This window comes from Schistocerca cancellata, chromosome 3 (assembly GCF_023864275.1).
Source record: "Schistocerca cancellata isolate TAMUIC-IGC-003103 chromosome 3, iqSchCanc2.1, whole genome shotgun sequence".
NCBI classification, from domain to species: domain Eukaryota; kingdom Metazoa; phylum Arthropoda; class Insecta; order Orthoptera; family Acrididae; genus Schistocerca; species Schistocerca cancellata.
The window spans coordinates 25,009,505-25,025,708 of NC_064628.1; the positions used below are offsets into that span (position 1 = coordinate 25,009,505).

Below are 16,204 nucleotides of genomic sequence, written 5' to 3' on the forward strand. Positions count from 1 at the left end.
TCCACTCCGTTCGATGCTGAGATGTTATTCCAAAACAGTTGGACAGCCTCCACAATGCTGTCCAAGTTTAGGGGGAATACCAAGTGTACCGAGGCGTGAGTGACAGTTTGGACTGAGGAGGGAGCTGTGCTACGGTAGTCCGTGCAGTTGTGCAAAGCCACTGAGTCAGCGTGTCGTAGCGGTTAGCGTATCTGGCTAGTGAGCAAGAGACCTGGGTTCAGTGCATACTTGCATTTTCATTCGACGCTTCAGTCCGCATAATTTTAAATTAATTTCAGTTATTAATCCTCAAAATGACTACATGCTTATACAATACTAAATTTTCACAAAAGGTAGAAAACTGAGCCCATATGCTTCACAATATAGGTAATGCTATTTATAGAGTGAAAAGTAATGTTGGCTGATGACTTCTATAATCGAATGACGCAATGTAAAGTAGTTATTGATACTCTTATGTTGAGTTCGCCAAAGAGTTAACCCCACTCACAGAGATAGACAATTGCAAAAGGATTTCACCCAGCTGCACCTGAAAAATAATGTGATATTATATCTCCCCAATGCAGTGCTAGTAAGCAACTATCTCATCAGTGATCAGGGGGTCTGCAGCTTAGAAATTCTTATCTCAGTATTACACAAGACAAATGTCTGAAATGTCTGAAGAATGAGATTTTCACTCTGCAGCGGAGTGTGCGCTGATATGAAACTTCCTCACAGATTAAAACTGTGTGCCGGACCGAGACTCGAACTCGGGTGCTTTGCCTTTCGCGAGCAAGTGCTCTACCAACTGAGCTACCCAAGCACGACTCACGACCCGTCCTCACAGCTTCAGTTCTGCCAGTACCTCGTCTCCTACCTTCCAAATTTCACAGAAGCTCTTCTGCGAACCTTGGTAGAGCACTTGCCCGCCAAAGGCAAAGGTCCCGAGTTCGAGTCTCGGTCCGGCACACAGTTTTAATCCTACAGGAAGTTTCAAATGTCTGAACTTTACAAATCCTGAGCAGGCAGTACGATGTTAACAGCTTGAGTTGCTGACTAAGGGAAGAGTGTCTGCCAGTGTACAGGGCCATATCGAACTTGAAACTCTGCGCCAAGGTATCTGATTAGCTGACAAGTCTTCCGATTCAAAGTACCCCTCTAATACATTCTTTCTCACTTCTCAGCCAAAAAGACTTCTCTAGCACACGAGAACATGGACTATAGAGGCTTTGAGACGTGTGAATGATTCGCGATGATACGTAACTTGTAGAACGTTCGTAACAAATACATAAGTTTCAACATGCATCCTATAAAGTGTTCTGAAGAGGCGCCTATACGTTGCAGCGGTTGTCTTACAAGTGTCAACGCAGGTTGCCGTCCCGCTGCACTATGCTGCCCCAGCTAGCTCACAGTCTAAATGATGCAGCCAAATGCTGATCGCCCATCTGCTGCGTAGTATTGTGAGGAGGTCCGTGTGTGTAGCAGCTATATCCGTGTCTTTGGCAGTGTCGACGCCTTTGGTCATCCCACTGGAGTACTATAGTGCGCCGGCTACTACGTAGAAAGTACAGGGTTATTACAAATGATTGAAGCGATTTCACAGCTCTACAATAACTTTATTATTTGAGATATTTTCACAATGCTTTGCACACACATACAAAAACTCAGAAAGTTTTTTTAGGCATTCACAAATGTTCGATATGTGCCCCTTTAGTGATTCGGCAGACATCAAGCCGATAATCAAGTTCCTCCCACACTCGGCGCAGCATGTCCCCATCAATGAGTTCGAAAGCATCGTTGATGCGAGCTCGCAGTTCTGGCACGTTTCTTGGTAGAGGAGGTTTAAACACTGAATCTTTCACATAACCCCACAGAAAGAAATCGCATGGGGTTAAGTCGGGAGAGCGTGGAGGCCATGACATGAATTGCTGATCATGATCTCCACCACGACCGATCCATCGGTTTTCCAATCTCCCGTTTAAGAAATGCCGAACATCATGATGGAAGTGCGGTGGAGCACGATCCTGTTGAAAGATGAAGTCGGCGCTGTCGGTCTCCAGTTGTGGCATGAGCCAATTTTCCAGCATGTCCAGATACACGTGTCCTGTAACGTTCTTTTCGCAGAAGAAAAAGGGGCCGTAAACTTTAAACCGTGAGATTGCACAAAACACGTTAACTTTTGGTGAATTGCGAATTTGCTGCACGAATGCGTGAGGATTCTCTACCGCCCAGATTGGCACATTGTGTCTGTTCACTTCACCATTAAGAAAAAATGTTGCTTCATCACTGAAAACAAGTTTCGCACTGAACGCATCCTCTTCCGTGAGCTGTTGCAACCGCGCCGAAAATTCAAAGCGTTTGACTTTGTCATCGGGTGTCAGGGCTTGTAGCAATTGTAAACGGTAAGGCTTCTGCTTTAGCCTTTTCCGTAAGATTTTCCAAACCGTCGGCTGTGGTACGTTTAGCTCCCTGCTTGCTTTATTCGTCGACTTCCGCGGGCTACGCGTGAAACTTGCCCGCACGCGTTCAACCGTTTCTTCGCTCACTGCAGGCCGATCCGTCGATTTCCCCTTACAGAGGCATCCAGAAGATTTAAACTGCGCATACCATCGCCAAATGGAGTTAGCAGTTGGTGGATCTTTGTTGAACTTCGTCCTGAAGTGTCGCTGCACTGTTATGACTGACTGATGTGAGTGCATTTCAAGCACGACATACGCTTTCTCGGCTCCTGTCTCCATTTTGTCTCACTGCGCCCTCGAGCGCTCTGGCGGCAGAAACCTGAAGTGCGGCTTCAGCCGAACAAAACTTTATGAGTTTTTCTACGTATCTGTAGCGTGTCGTGACCATATGTCAATGAATGGAGCTACAGTGAATTTATGAAATCGCTTCAATCATTTGTAATAGCCCTGTAGATACTGTAGGTGGCTGCTGGTGCCCCACCTTCTGTGCAGTGGTATGAGGATGCGCTCATGTGCTGTAGTGGCATCAGTGTCCTACGCCATCCCAGGTAGTGTTCAGAGTATAGACCCTGTATACTGGTGCCCGGTCTCCTGTATAGTTTTGTAAGGAGGTTGCAGTGGTATCGGTGTCATTGTGCCGACGCCACCAGACCCTCCCAGCTGCTGCTCAGTGCAGATTGTGAAGGTACCTGCAGGTGCCCCATCCCCTGGGTGTCCGTGTGTTGCAGCGGTGTCGGTGTCGGTGGCCGTGTGGACGCTGGTGGCCATCTCTCTGGAGCGCTACTTCGCCATCTGCCGGCCGCTGTCGTCGCGGCGCTGGCAGACGCGGTGGCACGCGTGCAAGGTGATGTGCGCCGTCTGGCTGCTCAGCCTGGCCGCCTCCGCCCCCGTGCTGCTCGCCTCCCGCCTCCAGCAGATGAGGGAGCCAGGTGAGTCCGCGCGCCAGCCCGGCAGCCCGCGCGTATGCTGTCCGAGAACGGCGTTGTCGTTGTCGTTGTGCACTGGTTAAGTGAATGTACGAGGGCAGTTCAATAAGTAAAGCAACACATTTTTTTTTCTCGGCCAATTTTGGTTGAAAAAACCGGAAATTTCTTGTGGAATATTTTCAAACATTCCCGCTTCGTCTCGTATAGTTTCATTGACTTCCGACAGGTGGCAGCGCTGTACGGAGCTGTTAAAATGGCGTCTGTAACGGATGTGCGTTGCAAACAACGGGCAGTGATTGAGTTTCTTTTGGCGGATAACCAGGGCATCTTAGATATTCGTAGGCGCTTGCAGAATGTCTACGGTGATCTGGCAGTGGACAAAGGCACGGTGAGTCGTTGGGCAAAGCGTGTGTCATCATCGCCGCAAGGTCAAGCGAGACTGTCTGATCTCCCGCGTGCGGGCCGGCCGTGCACAGCTGTGACTCCTGCAATGGCGGAGCGTGCGAACACACACTCGTTCGAGATGATCGACGGATCACCATCAAACAACTCAGTGCTCAACTTGACATCTCTGTTGGTAGTGCTGTCACAATTGTTCACCAGTTGGGATATTCAAAGGTTTGTTCCCGCTGGGTCCCTCGTTGTCTAACCGAACACCATAAAGAGCAAAGGAGAACCATCTGTGCGGAATTGCTTGCTCGTCATTTGGCTGAGGGTGACAATTTCTTGTCAAAGATTGTTACAGGCGATGAAACATGGGTTCATCACTTCGAAACTGAAACAAAACGGCAATCGATGGAGTGGCGCCACACCCACTCCCCTACCAAGAAAAAGTTTAAAGCCATACCCTCAGCCGGTAAAGTCACGGTTACAGTCTTCTGGGACGCTGAAGGCGTTATTCTGTTCGATGTCTGTCCCATGGTCAAACGATCAACTCTGAAGTGTGTTGTGCTACTCTTCAGAAATTGAAGAAACGACTTCAGCGTGTTCGTAGGCACAAAAATCTGAACGAACTTCTTCATGACAACGCAAGACCTCACGCAAGTCTTCGCACCCGAGAGGAGCTCACAAAACTTCAGTGGACTGTTCTTCCTCATGCACCCTACAGCCCCGATCTCGCACCGTCGGATTTCCATATGTTTGGCCCAATGAAGGACGCAATCCGTGGGAGGCACTACGCGGATGATGAAGAAGTTATTGATGCAGTACGACGTTGGCTCCGACATCGACCAGTGGAATGGTACCGTGCAGGCATACAGGCCCTCATTTCAAGGTGGCGTAAGGCCGTAGCACTGAATGGAGATTACGTTGAAAAATAGTGTTGTGTAGCCAAAAGATTGGGGAATAACCTGGTGTATTTCAATGCTGAATAAAACAAACCCTGTTTCAGAAAAAAAAAAAAAGTGTTGCATTACTTATTGAACTGCCCTCGTACTTGTGTCAAGAATATATGAGGTGAGACAATAAAGTAATGAGACTGATTTTCTTTGCAAGATGTGGCAACCCTGCAGGCCTGTGTAAGCACAATATCTTTGACCTTGGTCTATAAGCTGCTTCTAGTCCAAGCGGCACATCGATGCAACTGCTCAGTCGTGAGTTGTGCTGTAATAAGTTAACACGTGTTTGTGTCTCTCGTCACGGAAATGGAACCGCATAATATTCCGCAACGGTATGCCATTTCTTTTTGCGTTAAATTGGATGACAATGCGTCGACAACTTACGGTAAGCTTCAGAAGGCTTTTTGGAGAGGAGGTTATGTCAAGAGCTCAAGTTTTTCGTTGGCATAAAATGTTTAGTGAAGGCTGAACGAATGTTGAAGATGAAGACCGCAGTGGACGACCATCAATCCTCACGGACGGATGTGAACTTGGCCGGGGCGCGTGAACTAGTACGATCTGATCGAAGACTGATGATTGAAAAAGAACTGAAGATCAATCGAAAAACGGTTCGTCTAATAATAACTTAAGACCTTGGTATGAGAAAGATTTGTGCAAAAATGGTCCCCAAAAATCGCACATCACAACAGCGAGAAACACGAAAAATTGTGGAAGCCGATCTGTTAGAGCAAACGGAGATCAATCCAGAATTGTCGAGCCGTGTTTTCATTGGTGGTGAAAGTTGGTTTTTTCAGTACGATCCAGAGACAAAACGCCAAAGTTCGCAATGGTGCTCAAAGGGATCACCCAGACCAAAAAAAGCTCGCATGTCAAAGTCAAAAGTGAAATGCATACTTGTGTGCTTCTTTGATTCCAAGGGAATTGTTCATAAAGAGTGGGTGCCTCCTGGACAAACAGTTAACCAATATTACTACAAAGAAATTTGAGAAAGACTTTGTAAGAAAGTTCTTCGTGTCCTTGCCAACATTGCTGATAACTGGATTCTGCATCACGATAATGCGCCATCCCATACTGCTCTGTCAGTACAGCAATTTTTAATCTCAAAACAAATTACAGTACTACCACAGCCACCTTATTCACCAGATATCGCTCCGTGCTACTTTTTTCTGTTTAGAAGAGTCAAAACGGCGATCAAAGCACACCATTTTCAAACAACACAAGTTGTCGAAAAAGCTATGACGAGGATCTTGGAGGATATTGCAGAAGATGAGTTCCAGAAATGTTACCACCGATGGCAGAAGCGCTGGAGAAAGCGTGTGTAATCAGAAGGGAACTACTTTGAAGGAGACAACACTAAACTTGACTAAAACGAAAAGCAACATTTTTTTCACGTCAGTCTCATTACTTTACTGTCGCACCTCGTATATCTGTGGCGGCGCATTGGAAAGTAATATCTCCGAATTTATTTGAAAATCTTGAAACCTTTTCAAATGAAACAAACATTATTAACATTCTACATCTTTTTTCTTCATGTTTACACATTTACTTCTCAACATAGCATCTATATTAGCCCGCATCTCGTGGTCGTGCGGTAGCGTTCTCGCTTCCCACGCCCGGGTTCCCGGGTTCGATTCCCGGCGGGGTCAGGAATTTTCTCTGCCTCGTGATGGCTGGGTGTTGTGTGCTGTCCTTAGGTTAGTTAGGTTTAAGTAGTTCTAAGTTCTAGGGGACTGATGACCATAGATGTTAAGTCCCATAGTGCTCGGAGCCATTTGAACCATATAAATGATGTGGTGGACAGGCTGAGCAGCAATCAGCAGCTATTTACTCGTGATGCTCACTGTGTGGGAAAGTGTCGTCGTTGAGTGAGCGTAGGACTATACAAGTTGACTTTCACAAAATTTCTATTCGGTGTGGTGAATGGCAGCTAGTTCTAAATGTAGAAAAGTGTAATGTTAATGTAGATGAGTAGCAAAAACAAACCCATAATGTTGGAATACAGCATTAGTGGTGTGCTGCTTGACAGAATGAAGTCGACTAAATATCTAGGCGTAACGTTGCAAAGCGATATGAGACGGAAATTCGTATGCCCCATTTTTTAGTTCTACCGGAGTAATTGGGATCCGATTGAAGGAATACATCGAAGAAATTGAGAGGCAGTCTGCTAGATTTGCTACCGGCACGTTCGAAAAACATGCAAGTATTATGGAGATGCTTCGGGAACTCAAATGGGAATCTCTGGTAGGAAGGTGACGTTCTTTCCGATGAATACGAGGGTTGAATGAAAAGTAATTCCTCCACCTTCGCAAATTGGGTTTGGATGGGAATATTTTAACAAACCAAACGCAGAATTTTATCTTTAATTTCCAATATTCACTTTTCCTCATAATCACCAGCCAATTGGATACATTTCTGCCAATGATGAACAAGTTTTCTGAAGCCGTCACGGAATAAGTCGACACTCTGTTTCCGCATCACAGTCTCGCAATTCTCTGGACGTCTTCATCAGAAGTATAGCGATGTTGTCGCGTCCCAAGCACGGGTTTTGCCTGGGATTGAGCGACACGGTTCGTGAAAGGGATTTAGCCGGTTGACCTTAGTGAGAAAGAGAATTTTTGCTCTAACTGAGATGCTATAATCCCTGGTGTGAAGGTACAATACTAGGAGGTGGGTTGAAATCAAACCTTCTGTGCGGTATACAAATTCTAGTTTATTCAACGAAAGTTGTTGTTGTTGTGGTCTTCAGTCCTGAGACTGGTTTGATGCAGCTCTCCATGCTACTCTATCCTGTGCAAGCCTCTTCATCTCCCAGTACCTACTGCAACCTACATCCTTCTGAATCTGCTTAGTGTATTCATCTCTTGGTCTCCCCCTATGATTTTTACTCTCCACGCTGTCCTCCAATACTAAATTTGTGATCCTTTGATGCCTCAGAACATGTCCTACCAATCGATCCCTTCTTCTAATCAAGTTGTGCCACAAACTTCTCTTCTCCCCAATCCTATTCAATACTTCCTCATTAGTTATGTGATCTACCCATCTAATCTTCAGCATTCTTCTGTAGCACCACATTTCAAAAGCTTCTATTCTCTTCTTGTCCAAACTATTTACCGTCCATGTTCCACTTCCATACATGGCTACACTCCATACAAATACTTTCAGAAATGACTTCCAGACACTTAAATCTATACTCGATGTTAACAAATTTCTCTTCTTCAGAAACGCTTACCTTGCCATTGCCAGTCTACATTTTATATCTTCTCTACTTCGACCATCATCAGTTATTTTGCTCCCCAAGTAGCAATACTCCTTTACTACTTTATGTGTCTCATTTCCTAATCTAATACCCTCAGCATCACCCGACTTAATTCCACTACATTCCATTATCCTCGTTTTGCTTTTGCTGATGTTCATCTTATATCCTCCCTTCAAGACACCATCCATTCCGTTCAACTGCTCTTCCAAGTCCTTTGCTGTCTCTGACAGAATTACAATGTCATCGGCGAACCTCAAAGTTTTTATTTCTTCTCCATGGATTTTAATACCTACTCCAAATTGTTCTTTTGTTTCCTTTACTGCTTGCTCAATATACAGATTGAATAACGTCGGGGAGAGGCTACAACCCTGTCTTACTCCCTTCCCAACTACCGCTTCCCTTTCATGTCCCTCGACTCTTATAACTGCCATCTGCTTTCTGTACAAATTGTAAATAGCCTTTCGCTCCCTGTATTTTACCCCTGCCACCTTTAGAATTTGAAAGAGAGTATTCCAGTCAACATTGTCAAAAGCTTTCTCTAAGTCTACAAATGCTAGAAACGTAGGTTTGCCTTTCCTTAATCTTTCTTCTAAGATAAGTCGTAAGGTCAGTATTGCCTCACGTGTTCCAGTATTTCTACGGAATCCAAACTGATCTACCCCGAGGTCGGCTTCTACTAGTTTTTCCATTCGTCTGTAAAGAATTCGTGTTAGTACTTTGCAGCTGTGGCTTATTAAACTGATTGTTCGGTAATTTTCACATCTGTCAACACCTGCTTTCCTTGGGATTGGAATTATTATATTCTTCTGGATGTCTGAGGGTATTTCGCCTGTTTCATACATCTTGCTCACCAGATGGTAGAGTTTTGTCAGGACTGGCTCTCCCAATGCGTACAATCAACCTAACTGCGTTGGTTAATGTCCCTATGGAATGGCCAAGTCATCCACAGAGACAGTGACTAACTACCATCGTTCGGACTGCCTTATAGAAGCCTGCCAGTAAAACTGCTGCCCACACTACCAACGACGGAGTCCCGCGGCTACCGCCTAACCGCCCATCAGCGACTATCTCCTGCTGCCTGCCTACAACTCATTGCGCAGCCCAAGTCGGCTGCTGCTACGCACACTGACCACTGTTCCTACCGGAAACCTTAAGTGGAGATTTCAATTTACCAGATATACACTGGGACACTCAGATGTTTAGGACGGGTGTTAGGGACAGAGCATCGAGTGGCGTTATACTGAGTGCACTATCCGAAAATTACCTCGAGCAATTAAACAGAGAACCGACTCGTGGAGATAAAATCTTGGACCTACTGATAACAGACCCGAACTTTTCGACTCTGTAAGCGCATAACAGGGAATCAGTGATCATAGGGCCGTTGCAGCATCTCTGAATATCGAAGTAAATAGGAATATAAAAAAGGGAGGAAGGTTTATCGGTTTAGCAAGAGTAATAGGAGGCAGATTTCAGACTACCTAACAGACCAAAACGAAAATTTCTGTTCCGGCACTGACAATGTTGATTGTTTATGGAAAAAGTTCAAGGCAATCGTAAAATGCGTTTTAGACAGGTACGTGCCGAGTAAAACTGTGAGGAACGGGGAAAAAACCACCGTGGTTCAACAACAAAGTTGAGAAACTACTGCGAAAGCAGAGAGAGCTTCACTGCAAGTTTAAACGCGGCCAAAACCTTTGAAATGAACAGAAGCTAAACGATGTCAAAGTTAGCGTAAGGAGGGCTACGCGTGAAGCGTTCAATGAATTCGATAGGAAAATTCTATGAACCGAGTTGTCAGAAAATCCTAGGAAGTTCTTGTCTTACGTTAAATCATTAAGTGGATCGAAACAGCATATCCAGACACTCTGGGATGATAATGGCATTGAAACAGGGGATGACACGCGTAAAGCTGAATTACTAAACACCTTTTTCCAAAGCTGTTTCACAGAGGCAGACCGCACTGCAGTTCCTTCTCTAAATCCTCGCACGAACAAAGAAATGGCTGACATCGAAATAAGTGTCCAAGGAATAGAAAAGCAACTGAAATCACTCAACAGAGGAAAGTCCACTGGACCTGACGGGATACCAATTCGATACTACACAGAGTACGCGAAAGAACTTGCCCCCCTTCTAAAAACCGTGTACCGCAAGTCTCTAGAGGAACGGAAGGTTCCAAATTATTGGAAAAGAGCACAGGTAGTTCCAGTTTTCAAGAAGGGTCAAATGCTCAAATCCCTGACATCGATATGTTGTAGAATTTTAGAACATGTTTTTTGCTCGCGTATCCTGTCATTTCTGGAAACCCAGAATCTACTCTGTAGGAATCAACATGGATTCCGGAAACAGCGATCGTGTGAGACCCAACTGGCTTTATTCGTTCATGAGACCCAGAAAATATTAGATACAGGCTCCCAGGTAATGCCATTTTCCTTGACTTCCGGAAGGCGTTCGATACAGTTCCTCACTGTCGCCTGATAAACAAAGTAAGAGCCTACGGAATATCAGACCAGCTGTGTGGCTGGATTGAAGAGTTTTTAGCAAACAGAACACAGTATGTTATTCTCAATGGAGAGACGTCTACAGACGTTAAAGTAACCTCTGGCGTGCCACAGGGGAGTGTTATGTGACCATTGCTTTCCTCAATATATATAAATGACGTACTAGAATAGTAGATAGTGTCGGAAGTTCCATGCGACTTTTCGCGGATGATGCTGTAGTATACAGAGAAGTTACAGCATTAGAAAATTGTAGCGAAATGCAGGAAGATCTGCAGCGGATAGGCACTTGGTGCAGGGAGTGGCAACTGACCCTTAATATAGACAAATGTAATGTATTGCGAATACATAGAAAGAAGGATCATTTATTGTATGATTATATGATAGCAGAACAAACACTGGTAGCAGTTACTTCTGTAAAATATCTGGGAGTAAGTGTACGGCACAATTTGAAGTGGAATGATCATATAAAATTAATTGTTGGTAAGGCGGGTGCCAGGTTGAGATTCATTGGGAGAGTCCTTAGAAAATGTAGTCCATCAACAAAGCGGGTGGCTTACAAAACACTCGTTCGACCTATACTTGAGTATTGCTCATCATTGTGGGATCCGTACCACGTCGGGTTGACAGAGGAGATAGAGAAGATCCAAACAAGAGCGGCGCTTTTCGTCACAGGGTTATTTGGTAAGCGTGATAGTGTTACGGAGATGTTTAGCAAACTCAAGTGGCAGACCGTGCAAGAGAGGCGCTCTGCATCGCGGTGTAGTTTGCTGTCCAGGTTTCGAAAGGGTGCGTTTCTGGATGAGTTATCCAATATATTGCTTCCCCCTACTTATACCTCCCGAGGAGATCACGAATGTAAAATTAGAGAGATTCGAGCGCGCACGGATGCTTTCCGACAGTCGTTCTTCCCGCGAACCATACGCGACTGGAACAGGAAAGGGAGGTAATGACTGGGGCACGTAAAGTGCCCTCCGCCACGCGCCGTTGGGTGGCTTGCGGAGTATAAATGTAGATGTAGAAGCCTCACCTCAAGAGCTCCGGAGCGGCGCGCTCCCGAGTTTTGTTAGCTTTCTTCCTTCGACCCCGCCAGCGCTTGGCATGACGTAATGTCGAAGGCAACTTGTCCTTATTTGGTTCTGTTTGAGTATTCACTTCATTCTTTTCTTTCAGAAGCTGGGTGGAGGAATACAGGTGCCTCTTCCTATATGGTTATGCACTGTGTCTGAGCTCTCCATTGGCTCCTCATGACGCGCTGCTGTCCCCTCCAAGGGCCCTCTTTCTTTCTCTCCTCCTCCCAGACTTCTCTCTCTAACCAGAAGCGTCCGCTTTTGATATTTCTAATCGACTGCCTATCGAGGGTCCTCTAAACAGGGCTTCTTTTGTCTCTTTATAGCTTACGTCTCTTTGCTTTCTTAATACGCGCAGCTGCCCCGCAGTTTGGGCTTCCGTCTCGGCTATCCAGCTGCGACCTGTTTCTTTGTGACCGCTCTGCCATGCCCTGCGTCCAGCTTTACATTTTAACTCACCTACTGTCTACGTACTATTTCTGTCATGCTGCCTGAGAAAGACTTTACTTAGACTTGGCTTTTTCCTGTGGTTACAACACTGTCCCAGCAGATCGTCTTTCATTATTGGGAACAGATGGAAGTCGGACGGTGCTAAATTTGGACTGTATGGGCGATGCGGTCCGGTGGTGAGGTTCAGTCTCTGAAGTTCTGCTGTGGTGGCACGTGAAGAGTGTGGTTTGGCATTGTCATGCTTCAGGAAAACTTTTCCCTTTTCCTTTCTGACCCTTGTTAGCCGTCGTTTCAGAGTTCGCTCTGAATTTATTGTTGTTCCACGATCAGGGGAATCAACATGAATAACACCATCTGCGTCCCAGAACACTGTGGCCATGATTTTTCCAGCTGAGGGCTTGTAACACCATAGCTCTAATGCTCTACTCATTTATTTTGCTTTTGTTTCATTTAATATTACATCGTTAAGCTCCTGTAAATGTTTTTGATTGAATAGATAACACAAAATTGTATACTCTTTTCTTTGTTAAAACTTTGATGTGGTTTGCTTCTATGCAAATTAGTGTATCTGTCATTTAAATTCTTTGTCCCATTTGGAGGGAACAAAACTTACTGTATATAATTGTAATTTTGTGTGAATAATTTTTTGTAGAGATGTCAATATGTGTAAATGTTTTGTTTTATTTAATGCATTTGGTTGCTGTTATGTAAATTGCTGATCCTCACTTAGGAATGTTAGTAATTTTGTGTATAAGACGTAGTGTGGTTCCCCTCGGGAACGGAACTGTGTAGCGCGCGCAAATTGTGGTTGGCCTAAGTAGAAAAGGTGGAACTGAGAGTCAGTCGGGGACGAGCTACGAGTCGGGGACGAGCTACGAGTCGGTGCACTGCTATGTAAAAGATGCATATTGTGCTGGTTCCGAGAGAGGCTTTTCCTGCCGCTTTCAAATGCCTCGGAAGAATGGATAAATAGCTGGAAATATTCTGGGATTGGAGCTAAAGTGATATCCGAGTGTCCCTAATGAAAGAACATTTATGACCAATGTTATGCTAATTAATGCCTCTTGAACTTAGTAAAAAGAAAGTTAAAGTTAATGTGGCAAGAGAGTGAGTTAAAGTAAATGTTGTTTGCTGAAAATATTGCTATTAAAACTGCTTATTAAAGTGCTGTTGCCAACTTCAAAATTAAAAGTTCTTAAGACTGAGACTTATAAAGTAAATGATCACATTGTTGTCTGTAGTAAATTATAAAAGGTGACTCAGTTTCTTGCAATTTTGTCAACATTGTGTTTCGCTGTAGTAAAAGTGGGAAACTGCAATAGTAGAAAACTATATGTTCATGATTGCTAAGTGTTTGTCTCTCTTGTGTATTGGAAGTGCATATTAATAGTATAACAAGATACACAGTTTGTCTATTGTATTAATGAGCGGTAACAAGTAACGGAAAGACCACTAATTAGTAAAACCATAATTTCTTTAAGCCCTGAAAGTAATAGTGTGTTTCGCTATCTCTTATATTTTTGCAAATAATTTGTGCTGCTCCAGTTGTTAGCTTCAATCTTACCGTAAACATATGTATGTGTCAGAGTTCACTGCACTCGCGTGTGACAAAGTATAGGTTGTGTTTATCCATTAAAGTTACTAATAACTATTTTCTTGAACGAGAATGTTAATCATTCTCTTGCCTAGTTAGGCTGGCGACCGTTTTCTTTATCAGTTAAACAGGGCAGATAGGCAAAATTTTGTTTGTTACTGTTCAAATATTTACGTAATTCTGACTTTCATTTCCGATAAGCCACCTCCGTTAGGAACAACACGGTCAACCTAGCAAAATTCCTCTCAGAGGGTAACACTGTTCCGTTGCTTTATACCATTATTAATCCAACAAAATAATTCTGTTTTACAAATTGCCTTCGGTTTTGAGGTTATGGTATAACAGTAGCAAACAGAAGTGTTATAGGCTGCATCTTGAATTTATTTTTCTGGGTCGAGTCTTTGTGTTGATATTCCATACACTGACGTTTCGTCACCCTCGTTTCGTCTCCTGCCACAATTCAATGGAAAAAGGCGTCACCTTCATTCTCGTAACGCGAGAGGAGTTTCTGGCAAATTTCAAGTCTGTGCGCCTTCATTTCAGGAGTCAGCATTCGGGATACCCATCGTGCACAGATCTTCCGATAGCCAAGCAAAGCAATAATGTGACCCACACGTTCTTGTGAAATGCCGATTGTGCTTGCAATTTCTCTCTGAGTGATACGACGATCGTCCTGAATCAATCTGTCAATATTTTGCTTGCGACACTCGATGGTTGCTGTCACAGGAAATCCAACTCTTTGTTTGTCACGCAGGTGAGATGTTCCGGCTTCAACATCTTTAGACTTACTCCCCCAACGACGCAAAGTACTCATATCAACACAATCACCGTAAACTGCTTTCATTCTCTGATGAATCTCGTTTGGGGTGACACCTTCTGCTGTCAAGAATTCAATGACTGCACGTTGCTTAAATCGCACTGACCGACCGTCTGCGCAGGGTTCCATACTTTGCACTGTAACAACACAACCGTTCAATGCTAAGGCATCCCGTCAACTGGAGCTGTAGAGAAGAGGCTACGGAACAAACCAGTACCTGCCGCATACCAATGCTGCCAACTGTTGAAGAGCAACAAAGGTGGAGGCCAAACTGTTCAGTCAACCTCGTAGTATTCAGAAAATTTAGAGAACCGCCATTTGAAGCTGACTGCAGAACAATTCTACTGCCGCCGACGTACATTTCGCGTAAGGACCATGAAGATAATAGAAATTAGGACTCATTCGGAGACATATAGATAGTCGTTTTTCTCCCGCATTATTTGCGAATGGTACAGGAAAAGAAAAGACTAGTAGCCTTAGCAGGGTACCGTTCGGTGCCTTACAGAATATGTATAAAGATGTAGACGTAAATACTCTGGCGACGAACATATTTCTGCCAACGAGATACCTGTTTTTTGATACTGTCATTGTAGAATGTTTGATTTCGTTGATGGAGGCACAACCTCACATGGAAACAAATGGGGGATGATGTTCGGGGGATGATGATCGATTACAGTGAACACAAGGCATCGGATTTTTGCAGATGTCACAGCGCTCCTGTGTGGTGTGGTATTTTTATGTAGAAGGAGAGAGTGCTCCAGGTGTGAACAATTTCTTCGAATTCGAAACTCAGCTATAGCACGCTCTTTCTCAAGCACCGACGCAGTTACGTTACACAGTACATGTTAAACGCTACAATTCGGGGCCCTATAGTGGCAGAGGGCTGCAAATACACTCCTGGAAATGGAAAAAAGAACACATTGACACCGGTGTGTCAGACCCACCATACTTGCTCCGGACACTGCGAGAGGGCTGTACAAGCAATGATCACACGCACGGCACAGCGGACACACCAGGAATCGCGGTGTTGGCCGTCGAATGGCGCTAGCTGCGCAGCATTTGTGCACCGCCGCCGTCAGTGTCAGCCAGTTTGCCGTGGCATACGGAGCTCCATCGCAGTCTTTAACACTGGTAGCATGCCGCGACAGCGTGGACGTGAACCGTATGTGCAGTTGACGGACTTTGAGCGAGGCCGTATAGTGGGCATGCGGGAGGCCGGATGGACGTACCGCCGAATTGCTCAACACGTGGGGCGTGAGGTCTCCACAGTACATCGATGTTGTCGCCAGTGGTCGGCGGAAGGTGCACGTGCCCGTCGACCTGGGACCGGACCGCAGCGACGCACGGATGCACGCCAAGACCGTAGGATCCTACGCAGTGCCGTAGGGGACCGCACCGCCACTTCCCAGCAAATTAGGGACACTGTTGCTCCTGGGGTATCGGCGAGGACCATTCGCAACCGTCTCCATGAAGCTGGGCTACGGTCCCGCACACCGTTAGGCCGTCTTCCGCTCACGCCCCAACATCGTGCAGCCCGCCTCCAGTGGTGTCGCGACAGGCGTGAATGGAGGGACGAATGGAGACGTGTCGTCTTCAGCGATGAGAGTCGCTTCTGCCTTGGTGCCAATGATGGTCGTATGCGTGTTTGGCGCCGTGCAGGTGAGCGCCACAATCAGGACTGCATACGACCGAGGCACACAGGGCCAACACCCGGCATCATGGTGTGGGGAGCGATCTCCTACACTGGCCGTACACCACTGGTGATCGTCGAGGGGACACTGAATAGTGCACGGTACATCCAAACCGTCATCGAACCCATCGTTC

The 16,204-nt window shown here is 45.3% G+C and overlaps 1 protein-coding gene across 1 annotated transcript in view; it reads left to right on the forward strand.

The window, feature by feature from the left end:
• Positions 1 to 16,204, forward strand: part of LOC126175495 (cholecystokinin receptor-like) — a 1,200,755-nt gene that overhangs the window by 446,117 nt on the left and 738,434 nt on the right. The window contains exon 4 of the mRNA XM_049922316.1: positions 3,164 to 3,364. Within this exon, the coding sequence (XP_049778273.1) occupies positions 3,164 to 3,364 (201 nt within the window). The remainder of the gene's footprint in view (positions 1 to 3,163; positions 3,365 to 16,204) is intronic.